At 41.2% G+C, this 27039-nt stretch overlaps 1 protein-coding gene and 1 long non-coding RNA gene across 3 annotated transcripts; one reads left to right on the top strand and one right to left on the bottom strand.

Moving 5' to 3' along the window:
* The first annotated feature begins 307 nt into the window (after positions 1-307).
* LOC135225831 (uncharacterized) lies at positions 308-26768 on the top strand. Of its 2 annotated transcripts, none has more exons than XM_064265360.1 (3): positions 308-643; positions 23589-24402; positions 26133-26768. In XM_064265360.1, coding segments are annotated over exons 1-3 (1266 nt in total). In that variant the 5' UTR covers positions 308-642; the 3' UTR covers positions 26584-26768. The 2 variants fall into 2 exon arrangements, with proteins under 2 accessions (XP_064121430.1, XP_064121431.1); XM_064265361.1 differs by lacking the exon at positions 308-643 and adding an exon at positions 674-873.
* On the bottom strand, positions 4762-6015 carry LOC135225830 (uncharacterized). The gene is made up of 2 exons (XR_010317096.1): positions 5871-6015; positions 4762-5134 (listed from the first exon to the last, which is right to left on the bottom strand). It is a non-coding gene; the product is annotated as an uncharacterized LOC135225830 (long non-coding RNA).
* Positions 26769-27039: the final 271 nt, after the last annotated feature.

Below are 27039 nucleotides of genomic sequence, written 5' to 3'. Positions count from 1 at the left end.
TATGACTCCGTCTCATATGACCATACCCAGGGCAAGTTCCAACTTATCGAGATATGCTGCGAGACAAGTGACGAATTCCGTTAGTGTCCTTCTGACTCTATTGCATTATCTTGCAAGGTAGCTAAGAGCAAAAAGCTTTTCATGCCAGAGTGTGCTTGTAAATATTTAAGGAAAGGCTACGGGGATCAGTTTTTAAAGGCCTCTCTCAATAGACTATTGTATGAAACTAACGTTAGAGTAGATAAGCACATTCGTATATTTTGTTGCTACTGATTATGTTTTGCTTATCATTTGATTTGTGGCCTCGCGCTATTTCAAGCAGACACTCATATGACTTTTTGTAGGCGACATCCTAGTTATGCTTTGACGTACGTACGCAGCTGTACTGAAAACCATCTGAAAATGCGACTAGAAGCTCCTCAGTGATTCTGTATGGTCGTGTGGAGGAACTCAGCATCGGCAACCAAGGAAAACCAAAAGGAAGTCACTCTCACTGTTTTTAGTTCATCTTCCGGGGCTGTGGAACGAGTTAGACCAATCGGCTTACTCAGTGACGCGCATTTCACATCGGGAGTAGTGCGCTTGTAAGCGGGTTCCTGAAGCTGTTGTGCAGAGAGTTAGAATATTCCGTCATTGTTTACAAGTACGAGGCAAAGTTCTAACTGTTGAGTTTCATATTAATGTGGTTTCGCCAGTAATCTTTCTATTTTCATGAAAATCAAGACTCGATAGTCTGAGAGATTTCAATCTTTCCCTTTTAACAAAAGCAATCTCTCTCTCCTACTAAATGTCACCAGTGTGAGTAGATATCAAGGTCGAATGTATCGATGAAGTAAGTGCACAAGGAAGTTTCATTTGGAAGTGAACGTAAAGGTGAGTATCACATTGTTTATAACCAAAGGGGACAGAGATGGGGAACCTTATGTAAGTTCATATCTTGCCCACATCGGCGGTTACAAGAAGAAGAAGAAAAAGAAGTTTGATCCTAGTTACGATTATCTAGACTCAATCCGTCCTTCACGGTTGCTCTTTGAAGAGTTCTCATCGGTCATCGACTAAAGTGACCCTGGTGAATGTGACGCCAAATAATTTATTGTTAGTAATACATATGACTCAAGGCGTAGTAGATATTTCAGCTTCATACTTTCTATTGAAATATTGAGGATACCCGATATTTTACATTTTAATCGTGATTTAATCGGTAACTAACCAGTGAAGTTCTGTGAGAATGGCCGTCTCATAGAATCCTGGTACTTTCTTATGTGATTTGCTACCTGCCAAACGTCATAAAAAACAGGCAGTAGCTTAATCGTCTGATTGCAAATATATAAACCGGGATTTCTACTGTATGTTTTCCAGAGACTTCTGGTGAAAGTTTTATTAAATATTCTCTCATGTTATGTAATTTCGTCACATTTAACCATACGAGATCTTCCATATTTAGGCGTTTATCAGTATCCCTAACCTTCATGATGTCTTCACTTTTTTTCTGTATAATGATAGTCTATATATTAAGTTGTTTTAGGTTTTAGTTTTACCCCATCGATGTCTTCAGTTTCTGTCCTCGTTTAAAGCGCCCCCCGCCCTTCCCCAAACACCAATCCCCCCTTTTTTTGGTCCGTCCAACTCTTCATATCCTTTATTACGTCCTTTTATCGGACTGTTTATTATCTGTGAAAAATAGAAGCTTCTTTTATATTTTATCACAAGCCAAAATTTATTAGAACGTGCGTATACTAAATAATTTAGATCACAGGACACTGCCTTGAGGTACTTCTCTTGATAGGTGTTCTGCTCATTTTCGCCAGCAACCCCCCCCCCCCCCCCCCCAAACAATCTCTGTCCATTCTATGGCTTTTGAAATAACATCATGGATTGTATTCAATACCGTACTAAAGCTGAACTCTTTTCATTACGAACACAAATTTCCAAGGATTCGGTCTGGTGGAAGTATTAAACTTTATAAGATGATAGACAAGTTACTGATATGCTTTAGTTTCAATAATTATTGACAAAAAGGACAAGATTGAAATTGGTCAGTGTGACCCTGAATACTATTTATCTGTTTTATTCTTAAAAACTGGCTTTTCAAAAGCTAATAAATGTAATTTGGTTCTTATTCTAAAGGGTTCTATAGGTTGGGAATATAGCAAACAAGCAAATCTTCATCCTTTCTAAGTTCTTAGAACTTAGCACTTACTTATGTAAGTAAGTTCTGTCCAGGCAATTGCCTCCAGAGAGTCGGTATACCTACAGAATGCAAATGGTCCTTGCAAGGCTCTTTGAGATCTACTAGTTATGTTCAAGAATAGCTTGGATAGGATTCGATTCTTGTCCAAACTAATCATAGCACCGCCTTTGACCTAGGTAATCGCTATGATTTCATAGATAAGGTTCATAAATTGAGTGGTGCAACTTGTGTACTTCATCTCCTTCATGGTAAAAGCAATCAGCAAGAGGAAGTTGTTGCTGCTGGTGCTCTCAGTGATCCTAGACCAAGTCTGTCTGCTTCTTAAATGACCTCTGGCAAGATACCCTCGTCACATAGTTGTCCTTATTACCTTAAATAGCACTACCTGGTTTGAAAACAATTGTGTACAGTGACTTTTTACCACTGAGCTTCCATTGAAGGTTCAGTGTGCGTCGTTGTTTTTCTCAATCAGTCAGTGGTTCGACTACCACTGGTGAAAAACTTATGATTTATAATTCTCCTTTGACGCAAGTTACTCCCAAAGTATTGTGAATTGAATATTAAACAATATTTGGGGCTGTTTACGAATTCGTATCTAAGTATATTCAGTTATACGATGAATATTATGGTTTATACAGTGTTTCCCTTAATCCAAAAGAATCTGTTTCGTGTCGCGTCAATACTTTCTGTGACTGGACATATTGAGAAACTATGCTTGTGCAGAGTGCTTGGAATTCCTCAAGAAAATTGTTCACAGTGGTGTGGAGTGACCATTGCCCCTTTGAGTCTTACGATACCGTGTATTAGTGGCTGAGGTCTCCCTGACTAATAACTTAGGCAAGCAATAGGTTGAATTGAATTGAATTGAATATAGAATTTAGACCAAAGTAGGGGGAACATCTCGCATTGCACTATGGATCAATTGTTAGGAGAGCGTGGAAAGTAAGATGGAAGAAAGAGAATATGAAAGGAGTAGAGAATAAAAGGAAGGAAAGAGGTTGCAACTACGTCCCGAAGGAATGCTGCAAAGAACCCTAAGTAGAGCCTACAATGCACCACACGAGGTGCACTGATGGCACTATCCCCCTACGGAATAGGCAAGCTATATATAATTGACGTGCCCAATGAACCATTTGATAAAAATTGAAATAGAACTAATCTTTGGGCAAATTTGGCTGAAGATTTACTAATTAAGATATAAGACTGAACTACGGTAAAAGGCAGAGGAAAATTTACAGAATATAAGTGAGCACTGGAAGGGGCTCCAGGCGTTGGATCTTTGATGTGCAATAGCTTTGTTTTTTTATGGGAGTTATTTTGTTTTTGTCAAACAGAGAGTAATCTAGATTCCAGATTACTCTCTGTCCGGCAATAACAAACTAACTCCAATCAGAAATCAGAGCACTATTGATTATATGCTGTTGCTGTCGACAGTCTGTGATAAAGAAATAACGAGTGCGTGGGTCTATGGTATTATCACGAAATTTTGAATTTTGAGAGAGAGAGAGAGAGAGAGAGAGAGAGAGAGAGAGAGAGAGAGAGAGAGAGAGAGAACTCGCTTGTGCAATGTCCAGCTATTTAAAAAAAAAACATTGCCGAGATAAATTAAGGTTAGTTCTTAACTAGCGCGTGAATGACATTGTTTACACCAAGTTATAGAAGAGTTTTAGGTGCTAATGATGATTTTAAGATTGCGAAAAGTGAACTAATTCCTCATGAACTTCGAATGGAAGCAAGAATCTGCAGACAGCAATAACTGATTTCAAGGTGTATTTTCTTGGAGATAACGGGTGTTGACGAGAGACGCAACAGTGATCTGAGTTCTTAAACGTGCAGGAATTTGAAAAGAACTGATCGACAGGAGCACCTTGTGGGAAGTGAATTGCTCACTACCGTTACCCAAAACTGACAAGTATTTCTGAGGCTGAACTCAAAGAAAATGATTGTCTCCTTGATTAGATTTAGTTGGAATTCCATTACGTCCTACAGCCAGAAAACTTCTAACTTAGCCATATCAAAATATAAAGAGTAAAAATGATCATGGGTTATTGCCAGAAATGAGAAAAACTCCTCTGTTCAAGTTCAAATGGGGACATATTTCAGATTGCTCTGGTCTTAGATGAGGTGGTCAAAGAGTACAAACTTGTTCACTGGGAAAATGATACATGAATAAAAACCCCAGCATATTGTAATGCTGGTATTGTTTGAATGTGGTATCGATATCTCTTTTTGCAGACCTTAAGTTGCTACTTCGTGAATGTTTTGTGCCTTTTACGACAGCCTGTAAAGTAAACTGCTCATGTAACCTTTTCATAGGTTTGGAGAAGCAGGAAAGCTCCATATGCGATGAACGTCATTAATAAGAAACAAATTGTTTTATATTATGCCGTAAAGGAGTCAAATCCTGAATGTTTGGATATATGAATGTCCTGTAATGAATTTCAAGCCAGTTTTATTTGCTTGAAACAACTGCTGACAGGGTAAAGAAATGCTCAACCTATAGTAACAGGGACAAATTCTCAGTTGATCAAATGTAGGCACATAGTTTTGAAGAATAATCAATCAGCAAGTAAAATGCACTTTTTTTCTATACAAAGCACTGGAGGTCAGCCCTTTTGGGGGAACGAATACACTGAGAACGATGTTTCGTCCGACATCTCTGGTCTTTGGGGTCTAACCAGTTATCCTGGAGAGGAGTGTAGGCTGCGTCGTAGAAAAGCACAACGACTCTTCAAGATTTTCTTTTTTCTACTCAGTTGATTATGTTGCAAGTCCATGAACAATTATCAACCAGTGGAGCCCAAGCTCCCTGTCGGAATTAACATATGCGGATTGGTTTCTGGCTTGTGCAATCTGGGTTCATTTTGGTAGTAGCCGAGTCGTCAGATAGTCGCAAACAGAATGTTTTCTCCACAATGATTGATAGAGACATTCTTGAGCCTCCTGTAACGAGCATAAAAGTTGATGATTGAAAAAAAGAAATTGTCATTAAGAATTCAGATTTCCAACTGACTTTTGTAAACTAAGACTCGATATGCTGAGCAACGGGGTTATTTATGCTAACTTCTACAAAGAAGAAGCCCAATCGAGTGCTTAATCACAAATAGAAAACAAGATGTCGGCTGAGGGTCAGATAACATTCAAGGGAAATCGTAAGGAAACTCTAATGGTTAAATTTACAGGGGATATATTTACACGTAATGTTAATCTGCTATAATTCAGGGCGCCAGAAAGGGCGCTAATGACCTTCCAAGGTTGTGCTCTACTGGACCTGATTGCTTGGAGCAATGAACACGCTTTTGGGAACACGTGGGTTGATTTCCAGGGCACCTATAGGCCCAGAGCTTTCAAGGATAGGAAGAAGCCACCTTACAGCACGGATCTGCAGATATACTTGCAACACAGACGTCTTATATACCAAGGGGTTGGATATGAGGTTAACATAAATCCTACTTACTCAGAGATTCCTCAGAGGGCAAAGAATGAATGAATTACTACTCAAACTTTATGGTAACGAGAAAGGGGGAAAATATGAACACAACCACATTCAAGGTATCTTCTAGGATAGGGGATCACAGCTGTGGAGGAGTGAAGAGGGTTTAACACTGAGCAACAACACAAGCACCAACAGAAATATATAATGAATTAAGTTTGCTGCCACCACACTTCCGTACTTTACCTTTCTTGCTGAGATATGGCTCCGTAAACGTGCAGATGAAGGAAGGGACTTCTCCAAGGGCGTCAGGTAAGGGTCCAATGCTAGCCACGTGGGGCACGTAGGCCGGCAAGGGGGAGCAACCCGTAGGTGAGGCTCCGCACTGGGTCAGAGGTTGTGCCCGAGACAGACCTGAACTCAGCTAGGAGCTGCGCGTGTGTGAGGAGGAATTGCGTGTGTCGACTCGTTTTATTACCTGCAAATTACGGAAGAGGGCAGCACAAGAGAAGGAAACAAGAGGCGTTGGAAGCGAGAGAGAGAGAGAGAGAGAGAGAGAGAGAGAGAGAGAGAGAGAGAGAGAGATATTGTGGGGCTTGCACTTTAATGGATATGTAGTTAAATGGCGAGAAAGCAAAAGGGATTCATAATACCTCCCCATCTTAGGAGTCATTTCAACCCTAAACTGATTGAAATGGAGGAGAAAAATTTGCTTACGCCATGAGATAATTCTTTTTCTCTCTCCTCCGAGGAACTTGAACAAATGTAATTTGTTATGGTCACTTAACACAAACATTTACCCTCATTGACTCGCAACAACTAGTTATAATTATGTCAGTTTGCCATAGGGCTTCTTAAAAGATGCCTTCTACACATTGACAATTATTTAAAGTTCTCTCGGGAAAGTCCCTTACATATAGATGAACACAAAAAAGAAAATCAATCGTAATAAATAAAAAATTATTTTAAACATTATCTTGCCCAGGCATGTTATTCTCAAAGATTAGCTAATAAATTTAACATAATTATTTTAAAGAGTTAGTGAATAACAAATCGTAAAATCTAAGTAAGCAGATAATTTCATCATACTAAATTTTTACTTACTCTAACCTTATTCTAAAAGGGTTAATAATAAACTCAGTTCTATCAGATATGAATGCTATGTATTTCAGCATAAGACATTTCATGCAGTTAATTTGCCCTGAGGGGGCATTGCAAATGCACGTCTGCAGGGGTGTTAGGGATCCTGCAGTTACGTAATAAAAATCGAGCCCAGTGCCAGGTGGGCAGAGACAAACAATAAAAATAGAGATAGAACTAAATATTGACTCTTGGTCGATAATAAACAAACACTAATAAAAGATTGGGGGGAGGGAAGGGAATGAAATGGCATTTTCCCTGAAGGGACATTAAAGATAAAAGATCTTAACAGCTATCAGGTATAACATTCACCTTCTGAAAGTTGTCAACATGACATGACGGATTGGGTTGGATCCATATGTATCTTACTACTGTTCAGTTTGGGTTAGCGTCGAGCCATTCTATGACACTCACTCAGGAAGAGTGCTAGTATGGCACAGTTCAGCACTACTTTAAATACCTACTGTTGCACAAGTAACAGTTTTTTATAATTTCTGAGAGAAACAAAAGGAGTCTTCTAAAAGTTTTCTGTCGAGTTCATTGCTAAGCCCAATCAGCTGATAGTGGAGGAATCTCCTTTCAGCCTCTGTATGTACGGCAGGTGTATGATAACCACGGCCCCTAGTAGCATATTCACGGGAACTTAAGTTGGGGCGTAACAAAAGATTATAAAAGTATGGCAGCTCACCCATAATCAGTTTCCTCAAGAACCCGAATAAGCTTAGTTTATACAAGCTACTTATGTTTAGTATCTGTAAAGGTGTATAAAGCTCCGATGTGCCAATCACCAGTCTTCCATCCTCATATTTGACACCCAGAATTATTCTTAGCAAGTTGTTGACACGTACCTTCAATCTCTCAAGCACAGTAACAGTTGCAGAACACCATATTAAGAGGTTGTTATTCAAGTAAGAGCACTAGAGCATTATATATTTTAAGCAATATGTCAGTCGGTAAGAAAGCACGAGTACTAACAATTGCTCCAGTTATATGGCTGACATTAAGTGAGACATTGTTTATGTGTTTTGTATATGTCAAGGTATCAGTGATGGTCAAGCCTAAGTATTTGAAGTCCGTTACCCATTCAATAATGCCATCAGCGAAAGATAGGGCGGGGAGTTCTTGGGGAGACTTGGTCAGGATAAAATCAACTTACTCTTATTAGTATTAGGAGTTAGCATTTTTGCTATTAAGTATACCTCAAGTTCACAAACAAATTCCTAACTTTATTCATAAGCTCGGTGGGAAATGAAATGGGAAACCAGCAGAAAAGCAGCATCATCCGCAAATAAAATTGTTTCGGCCTGCACTGCATTAGGTAGGTCATTTATAAATATGTTGAAACAAAGAGGGCCAAGTATAGACCCTTGAGGCACACCACATGTAACCACCATATCATCAGAATCAATACCATTTACGCTGACAAACTGCCTTCTTTTAGTAAAGTATGATCTTAGGTATAGATGAAATTGGCCACGAAACCCATAATTCTGTAGTTTATCCAAAAGTATCTTGTGTGACACAGTGTCAAATGCCTTTCTCAAGTCAAGGAAGAAGCAGACACAGAAACTCTTCTCTCGATAAGCCTTTGTTGCAATAGAGAGAAATTTAATAATGGCCTGTGTAGTACTTCTGTTCTTGCGGAAGCCATATTGAGAATTATTAAGAATAGAGTACTTTTCAATGAAGCTGTTCATCCTGTCTAGAGTTAATCTTTCAAAGATTTTTGAAGCCACAGGTAAAACTGATATGGGCCTATAATTATCAATGATTCTCTCTAATCCAGACTCATATACAGGAGTAACTCTAGCATCCTTAATTCTAGGAAATTCAGGTTGCATAATGGACATGTTATAGAGCATTGCATAATGGGAAGCAAATATATTACAGCTATCCTTCAATATTAACGTGTTATGTCAAAAATTTTATTACCTTTGTTTTTTAACCTTCTAATAACATGTGCCACCTCAACATGATCAGTCGGCCTTAAGTAACATGTTGTCATTATTGGAGCGGTATGGTAAGTAGTTACAAGCGGTGGTTCTAAATTACCCACAAGGGAGGCAGCAGCATTTACAAAAAAATTATTGACATAGTTGACCAAATCCAAGCCAGTCAAGGTCCCATCAGGTGTCTGGATATATTCCAGACTGGTAGCTTTCTTAGTTTTTATAAGATTATTAATAATTAACCAAAGTTTCGAAGTATCATTACCAGCATCTTAAAATTTACTATAATAATGTACTCGTTTGGCCGGTCTAATTCCTTTTGTTATCTATATTAAGTATAGGACAATTTCTCAATCTTACCTTCCAAGTACAATTTATATAACCTTGACTTTTTAGCAATACAAGATTTCAGAATAGGTATCATCCATGGAGCTGGCTCGATCAGTTTGGGCAAGAATTTTTAAGAGGAAATGAGCTCTCATAAAGTTTAAAAACACCGCAAAGTAAGAATCATACCCAGTAACAAAACTACCACCAAGAAGAACAAACTCACCAAGGTTAAAAATTAGACGCAAGAAACTTAAAAGCTGTCAAACTCCTCTTGCTAAACAATCTCTTCACTTGAGCAACCCTACCTATAAGTTGGTTAGCAAATGGCTTAAATGAAGCCATAACAATAAAATGGTCTGTAAGATCATAAGGGATAACGTAAGTCTTATTCACATTATCAATATTAGAAATCCAAATATGGTCAAACAGGCTGAACCTTGTTAAGACACTTTGTTTATTTTCGTGGGTATTGTGACCAGTGGCATAAGGCCAATTTCAAACATACCATTAATGAAATTATCAATATATCCAAATTTACACATATACAACAGATTGATATTATAATGACCGCATGCTATCACTTTTTTGTACCTTGCAAGTAAATCTCTCAAGAAGGATAAGTAATTAGTGACAAACGTATTGTTATTCTCGGGGGAGGAAGTAGGGGGATGGTACAGAGTAGAGCAGACAATATCAACACTGTTAAAGTTGAATACAACTGTTAAGACCTCGAAGAGGTAATTTACAAACGAAAATTTTAAAAAAATTTTCGCCTTTATACCATATTTTATAAATATCTTCACTCCTCCACCATAATGGTTTCGATATATATCATGAGAGTAAAATCCAGGAATTACATAATTTACGTCTTTATCAGAAGATGACCAAGTTTCATTAAAGATTACACATGAAAACAGGGATAACAGGTTAGCAAAATGTGATACATATTGAATAAAATTCTTTTTACAACTTCGTATGTTCAAGAGTAATATATTAAAACATGTAACAGTTACCATATTAGATATTAACTCACAGTCAAGATAATTACACAAAGGAGGAGAATAATTATCCAGATCTGTGTCAGCATAAGGTAATCACCGTTTTCAAAATCAATAGAAGCCATCATTGATTACAATACAGTACTTACACAGCAACACTGGGTGTTTCAACATTAACATTCAAATCATCCACAGCATCCATAATTGGAATTTCTCGTTGGTCTATATCTCGCAGTTTTGTTAGGGTTGAGACCCTGCGGACCCGACCATTGTTAATGAACCTGACATGAGTAATGCCATCCAGAGTAAATACAGATTTTATCTTAGCTGGAAATTTCTTTTTTAACGGCCTTAGGTTATAGAATATTACCTGGTTAGGTTTTGTCAATAACTTCCTGTTACGATCAAAGACACTAACTTGTATACAGTTAATATCAATTACGACACCATCCTCTTCACAAATGTACTTACAGATTTCTCCTTTTCAAGACATGAAAATTAACATGAGAATCAGTTGTCGCTGCCATGACCAAACTACCAACCGCTGGCCCCTTACATATCAAAATTTCCGAATTTTATTGCTGCTCTAATTTCTCAATTTTTTGGTTAACTGAGACCAATGTAGCTTCTATGGGAGAAGCAACACCATGCTCCTGCTTACTGTGAATCACAGTAGCACCAGACACGGTCACTGTATCAAGTTTGCTAGAAATACACTCTAGGTAATTTAGCAGTTTGTTATTTTGCTCGTGCAATCCTCGCAGACAGTTAATGATATCTCCATAAGGAAAAGCACCACAGTTGGCCAACGGATTTGGTGCAGGGGAAGCAGGAGATGACAACGAGCCCCTACCCTTAGCACTGGCGGTACGCCCCTTACTCCTAGTAGTCTGGGCAGGTGATTGTGTAGCTCCCAAAGACAAATCTGATCTTCCTGCTACTGGCAATTCAGGAGGCACAAAATAATGAGGGCGTCCAGCAAACCGCCTAACTTTTGCTGATCATTACACAGACCATGAAGCGCCAACAGATCCAGGACACCAGCCATACCAAAAAATGATTGGAACCAGTGTAACAAGGCAGAGCAGGTGTCGGCACGTCTGCCCTTTATGAAGTCTAGACTAGTAATAATAATAATAATAATGATATTTATTTTCAGTTCAAGGCCATATACATGGAATATACAAAGAATAGACAGTATCATACAGTCTAGATACATAAGATAACATGATAAAAAAACCAAAGATTAATCAGCAATATCCAAACTTACTGAGTTAGTATGAAAGATGGTAATCAAACTAATGGTCATAACAGTACTAAGATTGAGAATAGTTAAAAAATTGAATGTAAACACTTTATTGATTATCATCGCAATAATAATGAAAAAAGGAGAATACCAGTAATGACAATAATCATAGCAATATGATAATAATGACAGATTCTGCAGATGACATTTTGCAAAAACAGAGATTAAATCATTTAGGGAACAAATGCTTCTTTTTCCCATCTTTCCCACAATTTAGATTTTCTTCTTGCCTCACTACTTAGGATGCTTTGTATGAGTGAACTGCTGATGTATCACAGATGGGTGATCAGACTGGACACTGTTCACCTTACAAAGATTTTTAAATTGTCCAGGTGGTTTTCTGTGAACATCTATGTAGCAGAGTGGTGGCGAGGAGTGTTTGTGAGGCATCTCAAAATGGTGTAGTTCGTCCACAGGGAGCACCCATAGATGTTGTAGCAATATGAGTGGAAGAGCAGCAGTTTCAAGTCTCAGTGACAGAAGGCGAACCTCCTTGCAATCATGTTGCCAGTTGCACATGGTTTATGATGCCTCTGTTCTATGTCTGCCGTATCTTTTAGGTCATCTGTGATAAAGTGACCCAAATATGGAAATTCGTGCACGAATTCTAGCCGATGATTTCTGAGGAAAATTTGTGGTTCTGCAATTTGCTTGAGCGATCTCAGGAGCAGCGACATACACTGGGTCTTGGTTTCGTTGCATAGAATAAAAAATTCCTCTGCAAATATGCAACAAGTGTCGATGAGTTGTTGGAAACCTTGCACTGATGGGGAAATCAGAACCATATTGTCACCTGTCTCATTAGTAATGCAGTGTCCTTCCCTCGGGCTACCACTTTACCTCCACAATTGAAATATTTCTCGTGAATATGAATACAGATCTTTAATCAAGTCATTCCATCCTGGTATATTTCGAGAATCGCCTTGACTAAATCTAAAGGTAGCCCTGCCTGAAGCAAGCATAGTGGAAATTATGTTCAAATAGAATTCATTCTTATCCCTCCTGTGGTGGTCATTTCTACAATTTGTGTTAGTGCAAAGTAAGGTGTCTGCTGGTTGAACTATTGACCGCAACCTGGTTTCCATAGTCGCCCTAAAGTATCTGGTTTTCTTTTGGTTTTTAAAATCCCAGTTTACAGCTGGTGGGTGATCAGTTGGGGGTTCATGGTAGGGAAGGATGGGGTACTGAATGACACTTGTAATGGGATGTGATTGAAGCCGATTGCAAGATCATAGGAAATATTGCAGGTGATAATAGAATCATGAAGTTGTGGAGATGTGATGCAATGGTCCAGCCAGGAGGTTGTAACTGTGTCCGCTATATTTTGTACATATGAAATAGGAAGAGGGAGGGAAAAGCATTACATTGCTAATATGGAGAGCATGATTTTTTGACAGAAGCAAGTAAGTTCATTATAAAATAGTTTTCGGGCATGAGAATTAAGGTACCCAATTATACAAATATGATCAGAAGGAGAATCGTGAATAGTACTGTGTAGCTCACCTAGGATCATGCAGTATCGATCAAAATTATTGTTATTTTCCCAGGGCATATAAACATTAATTATTAGGATTTTAGAGCCCCCTACTGTCATCTGAAGCCCCAGCAATCTATCACCCCTGTATGTCTTCACATTTACCATGTTGTCCAATGATTTGTGCCACAGGAAAGAAAGGCCCCCCTTTTGGGTGACCGGCTACGATTTGATCTGTAACTTGCATTGATGAAGTCGAGAAGGTTCTGAAGTCTTCATGTATTGAATTGCAGTGACAATGTCATGTGGCCAAAGGAGCATTTCTTGCAATGCAATGATGCCTTTGAAGTGTTTGCAGAACATGTTTAGGAGAGGAATGTTCCTCTTGAGGCCAAAAATATTCCAAGAGATTATGTTTAATGTATCCATGGCTACTCACGAAGATGGGAGATGAATGCCATGATCATTTGGGTGGATGGAGGGTTAGCCAGGGGGAGTGGGCGGTCACTCACCATGGGTGGCTAGCTGGCACTTGTGTTGAAGTGACCCTGGTTGGGGTGTCAGTAAGTTCCCCTGGGAAGGGGGTTGTTGGTCCCGGATTAGGTTATATCTTGAAACTATTGTATTAGGTCCGAAAGTCTCGCCTTTAACATAGAGGTGTTGAAAGAAGCAGGTAATCCTGCAAGCCACCTTACATTCGTGAGAGATGAGCGTGTCAGTGTCTGTGAGAAACTTGACTCTCTCCACTATGGCGTCTAGCATCACCGATGAGCGCAGATGGTGAATTATTACGTGACATCTCTTCTCAGGTTTCAGGTGAGATGAAGCATGAATGTTGGGCTACGGTCCTGTGGCCAAATGAGAGGTTCTTTTCTTCTTTCTGCTTGTTTGTGTCTGCCAGCCGCCAGACCCTGATGATCACTCTCATCCACATCACAAAGTGGTGTTGGTGGGGGAGAGATAGGGTCAGGAGAATCATGAGGGCTGGTGATTGTCACTGGAGATCTATCTTCCACCGGAGGCACTGGGAAGGGAGAAGACATTGGGAGACCAACGGCCCCCTCAGAATGGTCTATAGGTGATGGGCGCACTTTGACCGAGGGAGAGAGACCAGTTGGCACCTGGGTGGGCATGGCCATCTCGACTTTATGTTGCACCCTCATTTCTCCCATGTTGCTGGGAGGCGAGGAAAAAATGGATGCCACATTCAAAGGAGTCTGGTCGCTATCTGTGCATTTAACTCGTGATTCCTGCACTCCTTTGGTTGCATCGCAGTTCAGTGCGAGATTATTTGTTTCCATAGTTTTAAGACTGTCTATGGATTCCTGTACTATTTTGATCACATCCCAGATTCTAGAAAATTTATCATTTGTCTCCTTGATTTTTTCCAAGTTTTGTCCAATTATTTCTGAGAGTGATTTTGCTGTTTGGAAGGCATTTTCTGCCGTGGGGTACACAACAGGTAGGCTTAGGTCAGCAGGCCCCTAAGGAGGTAGATTGTAAGGGTCACCGGCGTAGATTTCCACCGAGCAGGTCCTTAGCCACTTAGTGATATATGATGTTTTCTTGTGAGAGGACAGGTTTTTTGTGGCTCACTCCTTGAGAATGTTCTTTGGTATCAGATCTTTGCATTTCGTATATGCAACATTAATTTCCTCATTGGAGAAGATATCACTGACAGATTGTATAGCAGACCTGATTTCGGAATGGTTCGATTGGTATTGTATAAAGTAAAGACAGTTGTTCATGAGTATGGAACTTGGGTGTGGGGCTTAGGCACCGGTAGGTGCCAGGGTCACTTGCGCAATGGCTGGAAGTTGGTCGGATGACATTTTTGTGGTAAAGGAAGGGCCAAGCACTAGCATATACACTGCATTCTTCTACCCATTTCCCAGGACCAATAGGCCTCGAGTAGCTGTGATTTGAAAGATCCAAAGTCATTGATTGGAGCAGAAAGAATATTAGTATATCTGCAATTGCACAACACTTTCCGGCTTTCCTGCCAGGTATTATGTGGAGACATTATTAACACATTGACTACTATAAGAGTTATAATCACCGCGGGCGAAAAACCTTTCTTTATTGTAAAGAAGCACAAGAGAGACTTCCAACACGTCCACCCCACACACCATCCAGAACCTTGTTCATCAGCCACTAGAAACAACTTGGGGCATTCCGGAGACTGAATGGCATGACCTTGTACAGATAAAAACTCTTGGGGGTCATAAAGACAGTAAGGTGTTATGTCTCTTGAGAGTGGCACTTGCCAGCAACCTTTCTCCAGGTCGATTTTGCTGAGGAACTGGGCACTGCCGATGTTGTCAAGTTAATCTTCAATTCTTGGTAGGGAGTAGGATTCAGGCTTGGTGATGGCATTCACTTTCCTGTGGTCAATACAGAGCTGATCCCCCTCGTCCTCATTGGGGACTATGACGACCGGGGAGGCCCAGTCGCCATAGTTCTTCTCGATTAGCCCCAGTTCTAATTGGATCCTGACTTGCTCCTCGATATTACCCTTGGGATATTGGCTTTAACCCTCTTTGCACCCTTTTGGTGTGTTCTGCGCCATCAGAACATCCTAACTGATCTTGAATGACCTCGGGATAGTCTTCTAGTGTGGCGGGATCACAAGCAAAGGAAAGAAAACAAGCAAGCTCCCCACAGTTACTTTAATTGTATCGGCTGACAAAATTTCCCACAGCCACACTTTCCCCTTTACGTTACTTTTTACTCGCAGGACAACTGGTTCGCCGAAAACTACAGACAACTTTAAACTCTCGTACTCAACTGGTTCACCGAAAACTACAGACAACTTCACACTCTCATACTCACCATCAATGACTGACTTCAGGGGTATACTACATTGTGCTGTCCACTGGATATAGGCTAGGCTAGGCTAGCTGAGACACAACCACCGCCGAGAATCGCAGCACAAAACAGACAAACACCAAAACCGCACAAGAACTAAAAAAAAAAAAAAAACATCATCCCAATCACCATGCAAACAACCACCAGCAGCTTGAAAACAACCACCCACCCAATCATACGCCAACTCCATCCCAGCACAACAAACCACCAACACTGTCACCCAACTGCCAACTCACAGGCACCTAATCGCACAACCAACCTCTTCAACTTCAACAATCACCAGACAGACACAATCACAACAACCACAGAATATCAATACCAACCAAGAAAACACCAAATAACACTGGCTACTTCTGAATCTGACTGTCTTTTCCAATTTACTGACTTCTTATGACTCCTGTAACACACTACTGCTACTGGTATATTCTGTGATCGACACAACAGACAACTCATACGCTTACGCCCACCATCAAACCACTCCCATTTATTCCTCCACCAATTTTGCTCTCTCTCTCTCTCTCTCTCTCTCTCTCTCTCTCACGCAACCCTTGGAGACGTTGTCAAATTTAAACTACCATCATTACTCCTCCATACTAGTACCTTCGGATTACCTCCCGGTCTTTGGGGTCAAGGCCCGGTGTAATGGCTTCTATCTGTGCCATTACTTCTGAGTTCAAGGTGGGCACAGGGGCTACAGTTATAGTGCCAACCAAATTTCCCGGGGTATGGGGCTCCTCGGTAGGTGGATTATTGCAGGCCAGAAATGGCTTCAGCAGGTTAACATGCAGCCACTTAGCTTTCTGCTTCCCACAGTCCACCAGATAGTTAAGCTCACTGTGCTTACCCAAGATTGTGTGGGGGCCCATAAACTGGGTCTCCAAGGGCACGATGTCCCTGTGCAGAGTAGGACCTAGTCCCCAACACTGAAAGGTTGGACCTTGATCCTTTCATAATATTTCATTTTTGTCTGCTCCTGTGTTGCTGTGTCATTCGCCTGGGCAACTTCCCAGGCAGCACAAAGTTTGCGTTGGATTGTCGGAAGCTCCCTTACCCAATCAGCCTTGTCCGGATTTTCCGAGGTGTCATGTAGGATGTCAAGGGGGCCCCGTGTGGAGTGGGCGTAATGCAGCTCAAACAGGCTGTAGCCTATGGTTTCCATGGGCGTTTGTCGTATGGAAAACAGTGCGTATGGTAGATTCTCTTCCAAGCCAGTTCCATCCTACTCACAGAGCTTAGCCAAGAGACTCTTGAAGGTTTAGTGGAACTGTTCATGACCCCTTGGGTGGTAGGGTGTTGAGTGGATGTGGCAGATGCCATGGCTGGCTAAATGACTTCGGAACTCCTGGGACATGAAGTGGCTACCCTCATCTGTCTGAATTGTTTCAGGAAAGCCAAAATGACAGAAGAGTAGCACTTAGTCATTCATGGCATTCCTCAATGTGGCACTGAGGATAGGAATAGCTTCTAGGTATCGGGTGAACCAATCGATTATGGTGAGACAGTATTGGTTCCCCTGCCTCTTCTCTGTTCGCTTCAATGGGGAGCAGTAGTCTTTGCAGACATGTCTGAATGGGATGCCTACCAATGGAATGTTCTTTAGGAGAGCTTTCAGGATGACCTTGTTTGAGCACCCCCGTAATCTGGCACATTGGGCATTAATTGACAAGTTCTTGGCCTTACAGATTCCAGGCAAGTGGAATATACTAGCCACTGCCTGGGTTGTGCGGGAAACCCTGAAGTGTCCTCTGAGGCCATCATGAGCTAGCTGTAAGACCTCCTGCTGGAGGGCCCTAGACACCTTGATGCACCTGTTGATGAGATGTGCGGGTGCCGAAGAGTCCCGGGAAAGGTGATACAGAACTCCCTTCCCGAGGTAGCCATCCTTTACCAGATCCACAATGCTGTAACGCCGGGTCCTGCTATTGAGCCTTTATTAATTCCTCCCAACTGAAAGTGGGGGATTGGGCATCTGCCCCTGTGACAAGGAGAGTTGGGGCAGTTGGGGAAAGTTCCTGGTTGGGCGTGGATTCTGGGGTGTTCCTCATCCATTCTACCTCCCCAAGATCTATTTGATTCAGAGGAGAGAACGGTTCCATGGATAAACTACCCTTCGCTGCTTTATCAAGCTAGGGGGCCATTAGGCACCTGATGGGGACCTGAGTATGCCTCCACTGGACCAAATCCTGGCCCAACAGGAGTGGTCGGCTGGTGACCAATGTTTGAAGTACTCTGAAGAGGCGGTTGCAGCCATGTGGGCGGTCTCCTGTGACTACCCGTAGGCATACCATGGATCGTCACCCAGACGTCGTCAGGGAGGGTGACAGTTTGTACCAGCCTTGAAACAGGCCTTCTGACACATTTAGAGTCTGTTATGACCCATGAGGTAGCAGTCTCAGCACGTTATTTGGTTGGGGTCCCGCCAGTTGCCATTGGTGTGGCTGGCCTTCCGCCCTGAGTCCTGCTTGCGAGGGGGTCTTGACCGGCAGCAGTCAAGTCGAGGAGGGGCTGATGAACAGCGGTTGAGAGGCTGGCTGGGAATAGCACTGTTCAGAGGAATACCCAGGCTTATTACACCACCCAAACAGTTTTACGTGGCTGATTATTTTGGCATTGCATTGTGGGAATTGGCAAGAGGGGGAGCAACAGGGTGAATTTTCTTATTTAGGGAACTTTGTAGTGGGTGGTGGGTGTCCCAACTATCCGCCCACTTACAGCACTTCACAATATCCTTGGATTTTTGTCCACTAAGTTAGTGGCAAGTTCAGGCGGGGCATACGATAAGAAAACCTCCAACTGAAAAAGTTTAAGGATCTCATCAACAGAGACAGTGTTGGACACCCTTGTCCTCCATTTTTGTCTCCACCTGTCAGGGGTAATTTAGAAGGCTTTGACAATGGTTTCCCGTACGCCAGTGTGGTTTCCTTGCTCGTGAATGGGGAGGGCTTGAAAAGCGATGGCCACCTTTCCTTCGAGATGTTTTCCCAAGATGAGGACTACTTCGGTGGGAGGGGGCTGGAAGTTCTCTAGGACCTTTTCTACATGGCTGTATGCCAGTGTTGGTCATAGCCAGTTGGTGGGCCCTCTCTGCTGCTTTCTCTGCCCTTTCTGCTGCTTCCTTCCTCTCTTGGAACTCCCTTTCTTTTTCCCATTCTATTCTTTCTTTCTCCTTTTCTTTGCATTCTTTCTCCTTTTCTTCTTGTGCAGCTGCTTCTCTTCTCCTTTCTCCCGGAATTCTCGTTCTTTCTCCCTTTCTATTCTTGCTTTTTCCCTCTCCTCGGCTTTACAAGTAGTACACTTTTGGCCCCTTAGGCCCACGCCCTTCCCTGCTTCAGTAAAGGCCTTAATTTCCTCTAAGGCCGAATTTCTCGCCTTTTTGGAGGAATGGGGGTTGTGAGGCATGAATGGGAAATTCCTAAGGGGTAACACAGGCACTAAGCCCTGGAAATGGCATCCCTAGGACGTAATAACAACAATTAAATTCCACTAAGGTGGAAAAAAACAAGTTCTCTGCAAGCAGAGAGGTGGAATTACTCGACATAAACGCATGCTAAAAGTTACAGATTCACGTGATCTGGAATGGGTTCTCAAAATGGAATAGATTGTCAGAAAGGACATAAATTGGGCAGGAATACTGAATGAACGGTTCCATGGAACTGCAGCCACTGACTAAATATTGGCCACAAAGGTGTAAAACAGTGGCTGCACAGATAATCAGTCAACAGACTGTAATGGGCATGCATATACAAGTACAGTAGAAATACTCACCATGTGGATGTAAAATATGTGCCTCATGGGCAATCAAATATAACAGCAGCGCCAGCAGCCTGTAATGAAATGCGCATATAACAATGCGGTGGAAATATGGGTCACGCGGGCGTAAAGTATGGCCTCACGTATGATCAAACATAAAAGCAGTCAAACAGACTGTAAACGTAATAGCCAGTCAACAGTCAGCAATGAGATGCGCGTATACAAACACAGCAAACTTATTTGTCACGTGGGTGGGAAATATAGCCTTATGAATGGTTATGTTTAATAGCAGTCAAGAGACTGAAAACATGTAAGCAGCAGCCTACAGTCTGTAATGAGATGCTCATTTATGTATAAATACGGCAAAATACTTGTCATGAGGGCATACAAAATATTGGCCTCATGGGCAGTCAAAATGCAAAAGGGATCAATGGACTGAAAAAATAATAGCCGTCAATTAGTAATGAGAAGCGCATATAAGATGCTGCAGATTTAGAAAAATATCAATGAGTCCAGCAAACTATAATGGAATGTGCATACATATATATATGCAGCAAAGTATCCGTTACAATTTGGAGGAAAAATAACATTGGCATTATGGACTATTCCAAAATAAAAGCAGTCCACAGACTGAAAAATAAAAAGCAGTCGACCAGTACTGTGAGCTCATATAAGCTGCAGCAAAATTTTAAGATATTGCTCTGTCGAGTAAACTGTAATGGAATGCACATATAACATATAACAATGCGGCAGAAGAAAAAAATATCAAGCAGGTGAGTAGACTGAAAAAATTTACTCAACCAGTCAACAGACGGTAATGGACTTTGCAAAGGCGAATTATATGAGAATATGGCGTTACAAAGATGCAAAAATCCTTAATTTCTGTGGTTCTTTATAGGAATGGTTATTTGGTCACATGTCTCCCAGCTCGGGCCTTGTAGTAGGAATAATTGTAGGGGAAATGGCTTGTGATTATGTTTACAAACAAAATGTCCTTGTTGTCGATTAGCCGGCCCTAATTCTTTTGTCTGGACTAGCCCAGACGGCTAGTGCTATACAGGCCGGGAGGGGGGAAGGGGTGGCTCCTACCCAAACACAGCTGGTCTGTGCATGCATATGTGCGTTCGGTTTCCTATTTACCTCACTGGGTAAAATGAATGAATGGGAGGTACTGGGGTTCTACCTAATTACCTCCTAAGAGGTTATCGTTCTCGAGGAGTAGCCAAGCGTTTCTTGCCTATTTTGTACCTATTATAAGTCCTAATTTCATGCCACGGGGGGCAAAAACTATGAGAGAGAGAGAGAGAGAGAGAGAGAGAGAGAGAGAGAGAGAGAGAATAACTTGCTTGGTGAATATTAAACGCTGCAAACTTGTATTTGCTAGCTAAAGTAAAACCAACTCGGAGCAACCGTAGTCCTAACTAATGGAATGTTCTTGCGACATGAGATTTTAAGCGATTTATTTTTCGCAAGAAGGGAACCTGGCGCTGTTCTTTGTTAATTATAACACTTTTCCTAGCTACCTTGCTTCATGCATGGCACAGAAAACTAATGGTTAGTGAGCGGAACTTCTCTCTCTCGTAGCTAAATATGGCATGCACGCAATTCTAGCCTTCCTATTTCTAGCTAAAAAAAGTGGCAGTCACAATTGGTTTGCCCTAACAATAAAGGCCCGGTCACACCGCCTGAACGTTGCTGGAGCGTCCCTGGATCGGTGAAAAAAATTCATCACCGCTCGTAACCGTTCACCACCATTAAACATAAGTTGGCTCCCATTAAAGCAACGCCGTATACGCTTGGCCACCGCTGATGTTTCTCAAGGGGCCCTCCTACAGGCCCAGTCACACCGCCCGAACATTGCTGGAGCGTTCCTTGAATGGTAGGGAGGTGGACCAAACGCTCGTCACCGCTCACAAAATGGAAAAAAAAAATCGAAAACACGGGCGTTGGCCTAGCGTACCTAAGCGTCCACGAACTTGTGACTACCGGTGCCAAACTTTGATTGGGCGTTGGTGGAGCGGGGGTGAACTTTGCCGGGGCGGAAAATTTTCCCCTTCTCACCGCTCGCAATATTTTGTGCAGCTCAAAACTTTCGGAGCAGTAGGAGGGCCCCTCAAGAAACATCAGCGGTGGCCGAGCATACACAGCTTTGCTTTAACGGGGCTAACTTATGTTTAACGGCGGTGAACGGTTACAAGCGGTGATGAATTATTTTCACCGCTCCAGGGACGCTCCAGCAACGTTCGGGCGGTGTGACCGGGCCTTACCGCTCTGAAAGTTTTGAGCTGCACAAAATATTGCGAGCGGTGAGAAGGGGACAATTTTCCGCCCCGGCAAAGTTCACCCCCGCTCCACCAATGCCCAATGAAAGTTTGGCACCACTTGACGCAAGTTCGTGGACGCTTGGGTCCGCTAGGTCATCGCCCGTGTTTTCGATTTTTTTTTTCCATTTTGTGAGCGGTGATGAGCATTTGGTCCACCTCCCTACCATTCAAGGAACGCTCCAGCAACGTTCGGGCGGTGTGACCGGGCCTTAAATACCTAAACTTGAAAAAGATACTCTTACCTTGTTGTGGGGTTTCTCTTCCTTCCTTTTGCTCTGATGGGCTCATGGCGCTGGGATTTCAGGTTCGTTTTTCTCTCATGAAATCAACTCTAGTATTGATATTTTACTGATAAAATTCTGGTAAAAGTCGCCACTTTTGTAAATTAAGACTCGATGGGCTGAGCAACGGGCTTATTTACTCTGGCTACTACAAAGAAGAAGCCCAGTCGAGTGCTTAATCACAAATAGAAAACAAGATGTTAGCTGAGGGCTAGATAACATTCAAGGGAAAATCATAAGGAAACCTTAAGAGATGAATTCAAAGGGGAAATATTTACACCTAATGTTAATATGCTAATTCAGGGCACCAGCAATGGTGCTAATGACCCAATTGCTTGGAGCAATGAACACGTGTTCAGGAACACGTGGGTTGATTTTCAACACACCTATAGGCCCAGAGCTATCAAGGATAGGAAAAATCCACCTCACAGCACGGATCTGAAAATATACCTGCAACACAGACGTGTGCGATACACCAAGGGGTTGGATATGAGCTTAACATAAATCCTACTTTCTTAAGATTCCTCAGAGGGCAAAGAATGAATGAATTACGACTCAAATGCTACGGTAACGAGAAAGGGGGGAAAGATATGGCTTCATAAATGCGTAGACGAAGGAAGGTACTTCTCCAAGGGCGTCAGGTAAGGGTCCAATGCTGGCCACGTGGGGCACGTGGGCCCGTTAGCAAGGGGGAGCAGCCCGCTGTGCATGTGTGAGGAGGAATTGCGCGTGTCGACTCGTTTTATTATCTGCAAAATATGGAAGAGGGCAGCACAAGAGAAGAAAACAAGAGAATGCGTGGGAAGCGTATGAGAGAGAGAGAGAGAGAGAGAGAGTAGGAGATTCTGTGGGGCTTGCACTTTAATGGATATATAGTTAAATGGCGAAAGCAAAGGGGATTCATAATCATCTGCATTCATCAACAGATGGTTATCTCGAACCGATGCCTACAGAATATTATACTCGTAAATACAGTATTACATTACAGGTGAACACAATCACCAACGACTTTATCTTCGACTTCTCATCCACTAGGAACAATGATCTACTGGCCTTTGCCTAAATAACTTCTAAGATAATGTTCAGTCGTTGTTTCGTACTAAGCGTACCTATACTTCTTTTGTTTTGTTTATAATGGTCCGATATTAAATCTAGTTTTGGCCGTTTCTTACTTACCATTGTTTTGTAGAATGAAATGATCACTAAAAATATTTTCTTGTGTCTAGTTTTAACCTGAGAGCAAATTTTGATATAATAACATATAATATGTACTTTTTTTGGTCTTATTTTGATAGTTTAGAGTACCATTAAACACTAAACGGTAAAATGAAATTAATTAATGTACTGCAATTAAGTAATTCTCGAAATCAGGTGTGGTTATAAGTAAAGTTTAGGTAGGAAATAAAGAATATCACAAGAATTAGTGAGTAATGCTAATAAAAAAGGCAAATATTTAAGCAAATCATAATTTGTGCAGTCCTTAATTTGTGCCCATATAATTATGCCTATTTTTTTTAGTTATGATTTTCTTGATAATTTTCCAGTGGCGGCCAGTGACAAGACTGTCGTACCACAGAGCCTGATAGCTGAAGAAAGCGTGAAGAAAGTCCTTGAGACGGACAAGGGAAGCGATGTCCTCTTGAAATCTTGGAAGGTAGTTGACTTCACCAAACCAGGAGACAACTATGCCTGTTTCGTGACAAGCGTCGAAGTCAAGTTTTCTAAAGGGAATGGAGAGGATTGCGAAGTGACTTACATAGTGAAGCTCAATGCACAAAGGAAGATGGAAGGGTTCCCAGACATGACACCATTCCTGTTCACAAAGGAAGGGAAATTTTATGAACAACTTGTTCCCGTGTTGAACGAAGCACTAACTGCTGCAGGTCAAAAACGTCTACGCTTTCCCAGGTGTTTTCTTGTCCTACTGGAAGAAGGGAAAGAGCAGATTTATTTCGAAGACTTAAGAGCGAGAGGTTTCAAGATGTTTGACAGGAGGAAAGGCATGAGCAAGGACCACTGCGCTCTTGTTTTGGCAGAGCTTGCTAGACTGCACGGGGCATCTTACCTCCTCAGGAATAAGTTTTTGGAAGGGAGGCCTGCTTCTGAGAAATATGACTTCCTTGCTCTAGATTTGTTCAACTTTTTTCCTAACGCCAAGGACGTGTTTCTACCATTGTTTGAAGCTAATGTCGACACTGGTATCATGATGCTGGAAAAAGTTGGTGGCTACGAGAAGGCCATTGAATGGCTGAAACCCTTCAAGATGGAGTTAGAAGATGCTTTTTCTACTGGCATGCAAAGCGAGAGGTATAGCACTATATGCCATGGAGACTGCTGGAACAACAACATTCTTTTTAAGTGAGTTTGGGAATATCAGCATTACTATTTTACTGTTTATCAAATCTCGTATTTGCCAAACATTCTGAGGGATAATAATTTCTAGTCTCAGTATTAATCTCTGTGCTTGTTTTAACTGCTGTTTGTAAAGATGATCACGTCTGTACCACAAGAATGCTGCTTGATGAAGGGACAATAAGAAACTGCCTAAGGCAGGATATATAAAGAAAGCACCCAAATTTTCTATTTTCTTGGAAGCATAAACAAAATACTCATATCTCTCACCACTTTCAGCGTCAACTTTTGAGAGAGAGAGAGAGAGAGAGAGAGAGAGAGAGAGAGAGAGAGAGAGAGAGAGAGAGATGTGCCGCTTGATTATTTTATATATATATATATATATATATATATATATATATATATATATATATATATATATAAAGAGAAAAATAAAGATTTACATCTTGGGAAAAGCGGCAATGAAAATGGTAAAAATTAATTGGAGTGAAACAGGATTGAAGGAAATCAATTTGCAATAACGTCACAAGTTGAAGAAAGGCTGTCCATCGAAAGAGAAGAAAATTCAGTTATAGTATTAATATACTTATGAAAAAGTTTCCAAACCAAATGAAACGGTAAAGTGCCCATTACTCTACTTTCCCTGATCAATGATTTTCGAACAAACGTGTATGACACGGCAAAGGTCATCGGTGGCGTCATTTTCCCTGAAATGGAGGTCCTGTAAATAAATGAAATAAATCTGTTGCCTGCCACTTTTGTTCGCATTTAATTGTCAAATCGTATTCAGCGATAGAGTATCAAGGCATCTGTTTGATATTAAAGATGATTCATTACGGATGGTGAAAAACCTCCAGTGTTGACCCCTTGCAATCAAATGTATTTTTAGTTTAAGTACTGTAGAAGAAGGCAGCTACGTGTCTTTGCGTTAGATGATAAATGACAAACAACGTAAAAACATGAAGCTTTCACTGGTCAAGTAGAAACCATATTAGGGAAACGCTAGATATATGCAAAGCTAAACTGCTTTTACCGGTACAGTTATCATCACATCATCCCTACCTAAGTTGATTACTGGGTCGTTATCCGTCTTTTACACGTCATAGTTATGATAATGGGTTCTTTTGCGTCACAACTGTTTTTGAACAGATATGTATTGAATTTATTCGTAAATTTTAAGTTTTCACGTATTTTAAGTGACGTGCTGGAAAGTACGTTTTCCAATATTATTGATGGATCTTGGCTCTATTAAACAATATGTTAATGGTCCCACGTGTCTTAATGTTTCTGATATATTGTTTTTAGGATATATATATTTCAATCGTTTAACTTCATTTCCTTTACCAATATTGCAAAAAAATCTTATCCACAACTCTCCCCTTGACTTAATTATTTAGGGGAAGTACAAAAGATCTATCTACAAGTATCATTGGGATTTGAGTGTTTTAGTTCCAGATTCTGTAAAGTACACTGCTGCTATCTTTTCCCAAAAATATATAGCGTCGTTATCATTGCTGATACAGTTAACGATTTACTGATGAGACTTTGATACCCAGCATTCATTGTGCAGATGTTTAGAATACGTTCCCAAGTTTTGTTTAGTGCCCGCCTCTGATAAAAGTATCTTCACAAGAGTGCACAGGCAATCACTGCAGACCCTCTTGTCAGGTGGGATAATATCATTATATGTTTAATCAAGTACAGAAACGGGTTGTCACAGCTGCTCTTTCTTACAGATATGACGACGAAGGGCGTCCGGTAGATCTCATGCTGGTAGACCTCCAGATATGCCGTGAGGTATCTCTCGCCTGTGACTTGAATTACTTCCTGTATACCAGCGTGACTGGGGATGTCAGGAGACCGAACATCGACCATTTCATGTCCATCTACCATTCGACTTACAAAGGGGTGCTGGAAGCGGGTGGCCTGCCGATGTACTTCAACCAAGAGGAGCTCTTGGAAGAATTCCGAGGCAAAAATAAGACTGGCTTGGCCTTTGCCTTGACTGTCATTCCGGCTTTACTGATGGAGCCCGACGATGTTCCAGAACTTTCAGAGAGAGATTTGAACGAACTCATGCAAGAACTTAGGATGATAACTTTGAATAAGCTCAACACGCATCCTTTGTGCAAACCTCGTTATCTGTCAATATTTGATGAGTTTATGGAAATTGGATTGATCTCTTAGCTAATATGAGGTCATTTGGGACTAAAATGTCAAAATATTAATTTCTTTTGTTTATTTGTATTTTATATGAGTAGCTGAGCTTATAAATACTTGAATATTAACTAACTATATATAAGATACTTTAAGAGAAATTCTCTTTTGTGGAATTTTCCAGAAGAATGAATAAATGGGCTATATCACCTCCATCAGGAGAATTTTTGAATACGCTGATATCCCCACTCGTGACTACAGCGCCTATTCGGGCGTAGACAAATACTATACTATTTGTTTGAAAATACTTTTGGTATTGTCCAGGGGTTACATTCTTCAAATGAGGTGAGTATCAATGACAGATTCCCTCACCCCACTGGTCAACCTTTTAAACTGGGCTAAATTTTAATACTATTTTATGTTTACGACTATATTTCTTAACTGAATGGAATTTAATATAGAATATAGGCCAAAAGAAAAGCACTG

The sequence above is a fragment of the Macrobrachium nipponense genome, chromosome 13 (assembly GCF_015104395.2).
Source record: "Macrobrachium nipponense isolate FS-2020 chromosome 13, ASM1510439v2, whole genome shotgun sequence".
In the NCBI taxonomy this organism is placed as follows: domain Eukaryota; kingdom Metazoa; phylum Arthropoda; class Malacostraca; order Decapoda; family Palaemonidae; genus Macrobrachium; species Macrobrachium nipponense.
The sequence above is the reverse complement of the archived record's forward strand: the minus strand, read 5'-3'. Positions and strand labels throughout refer to the sequence as shown.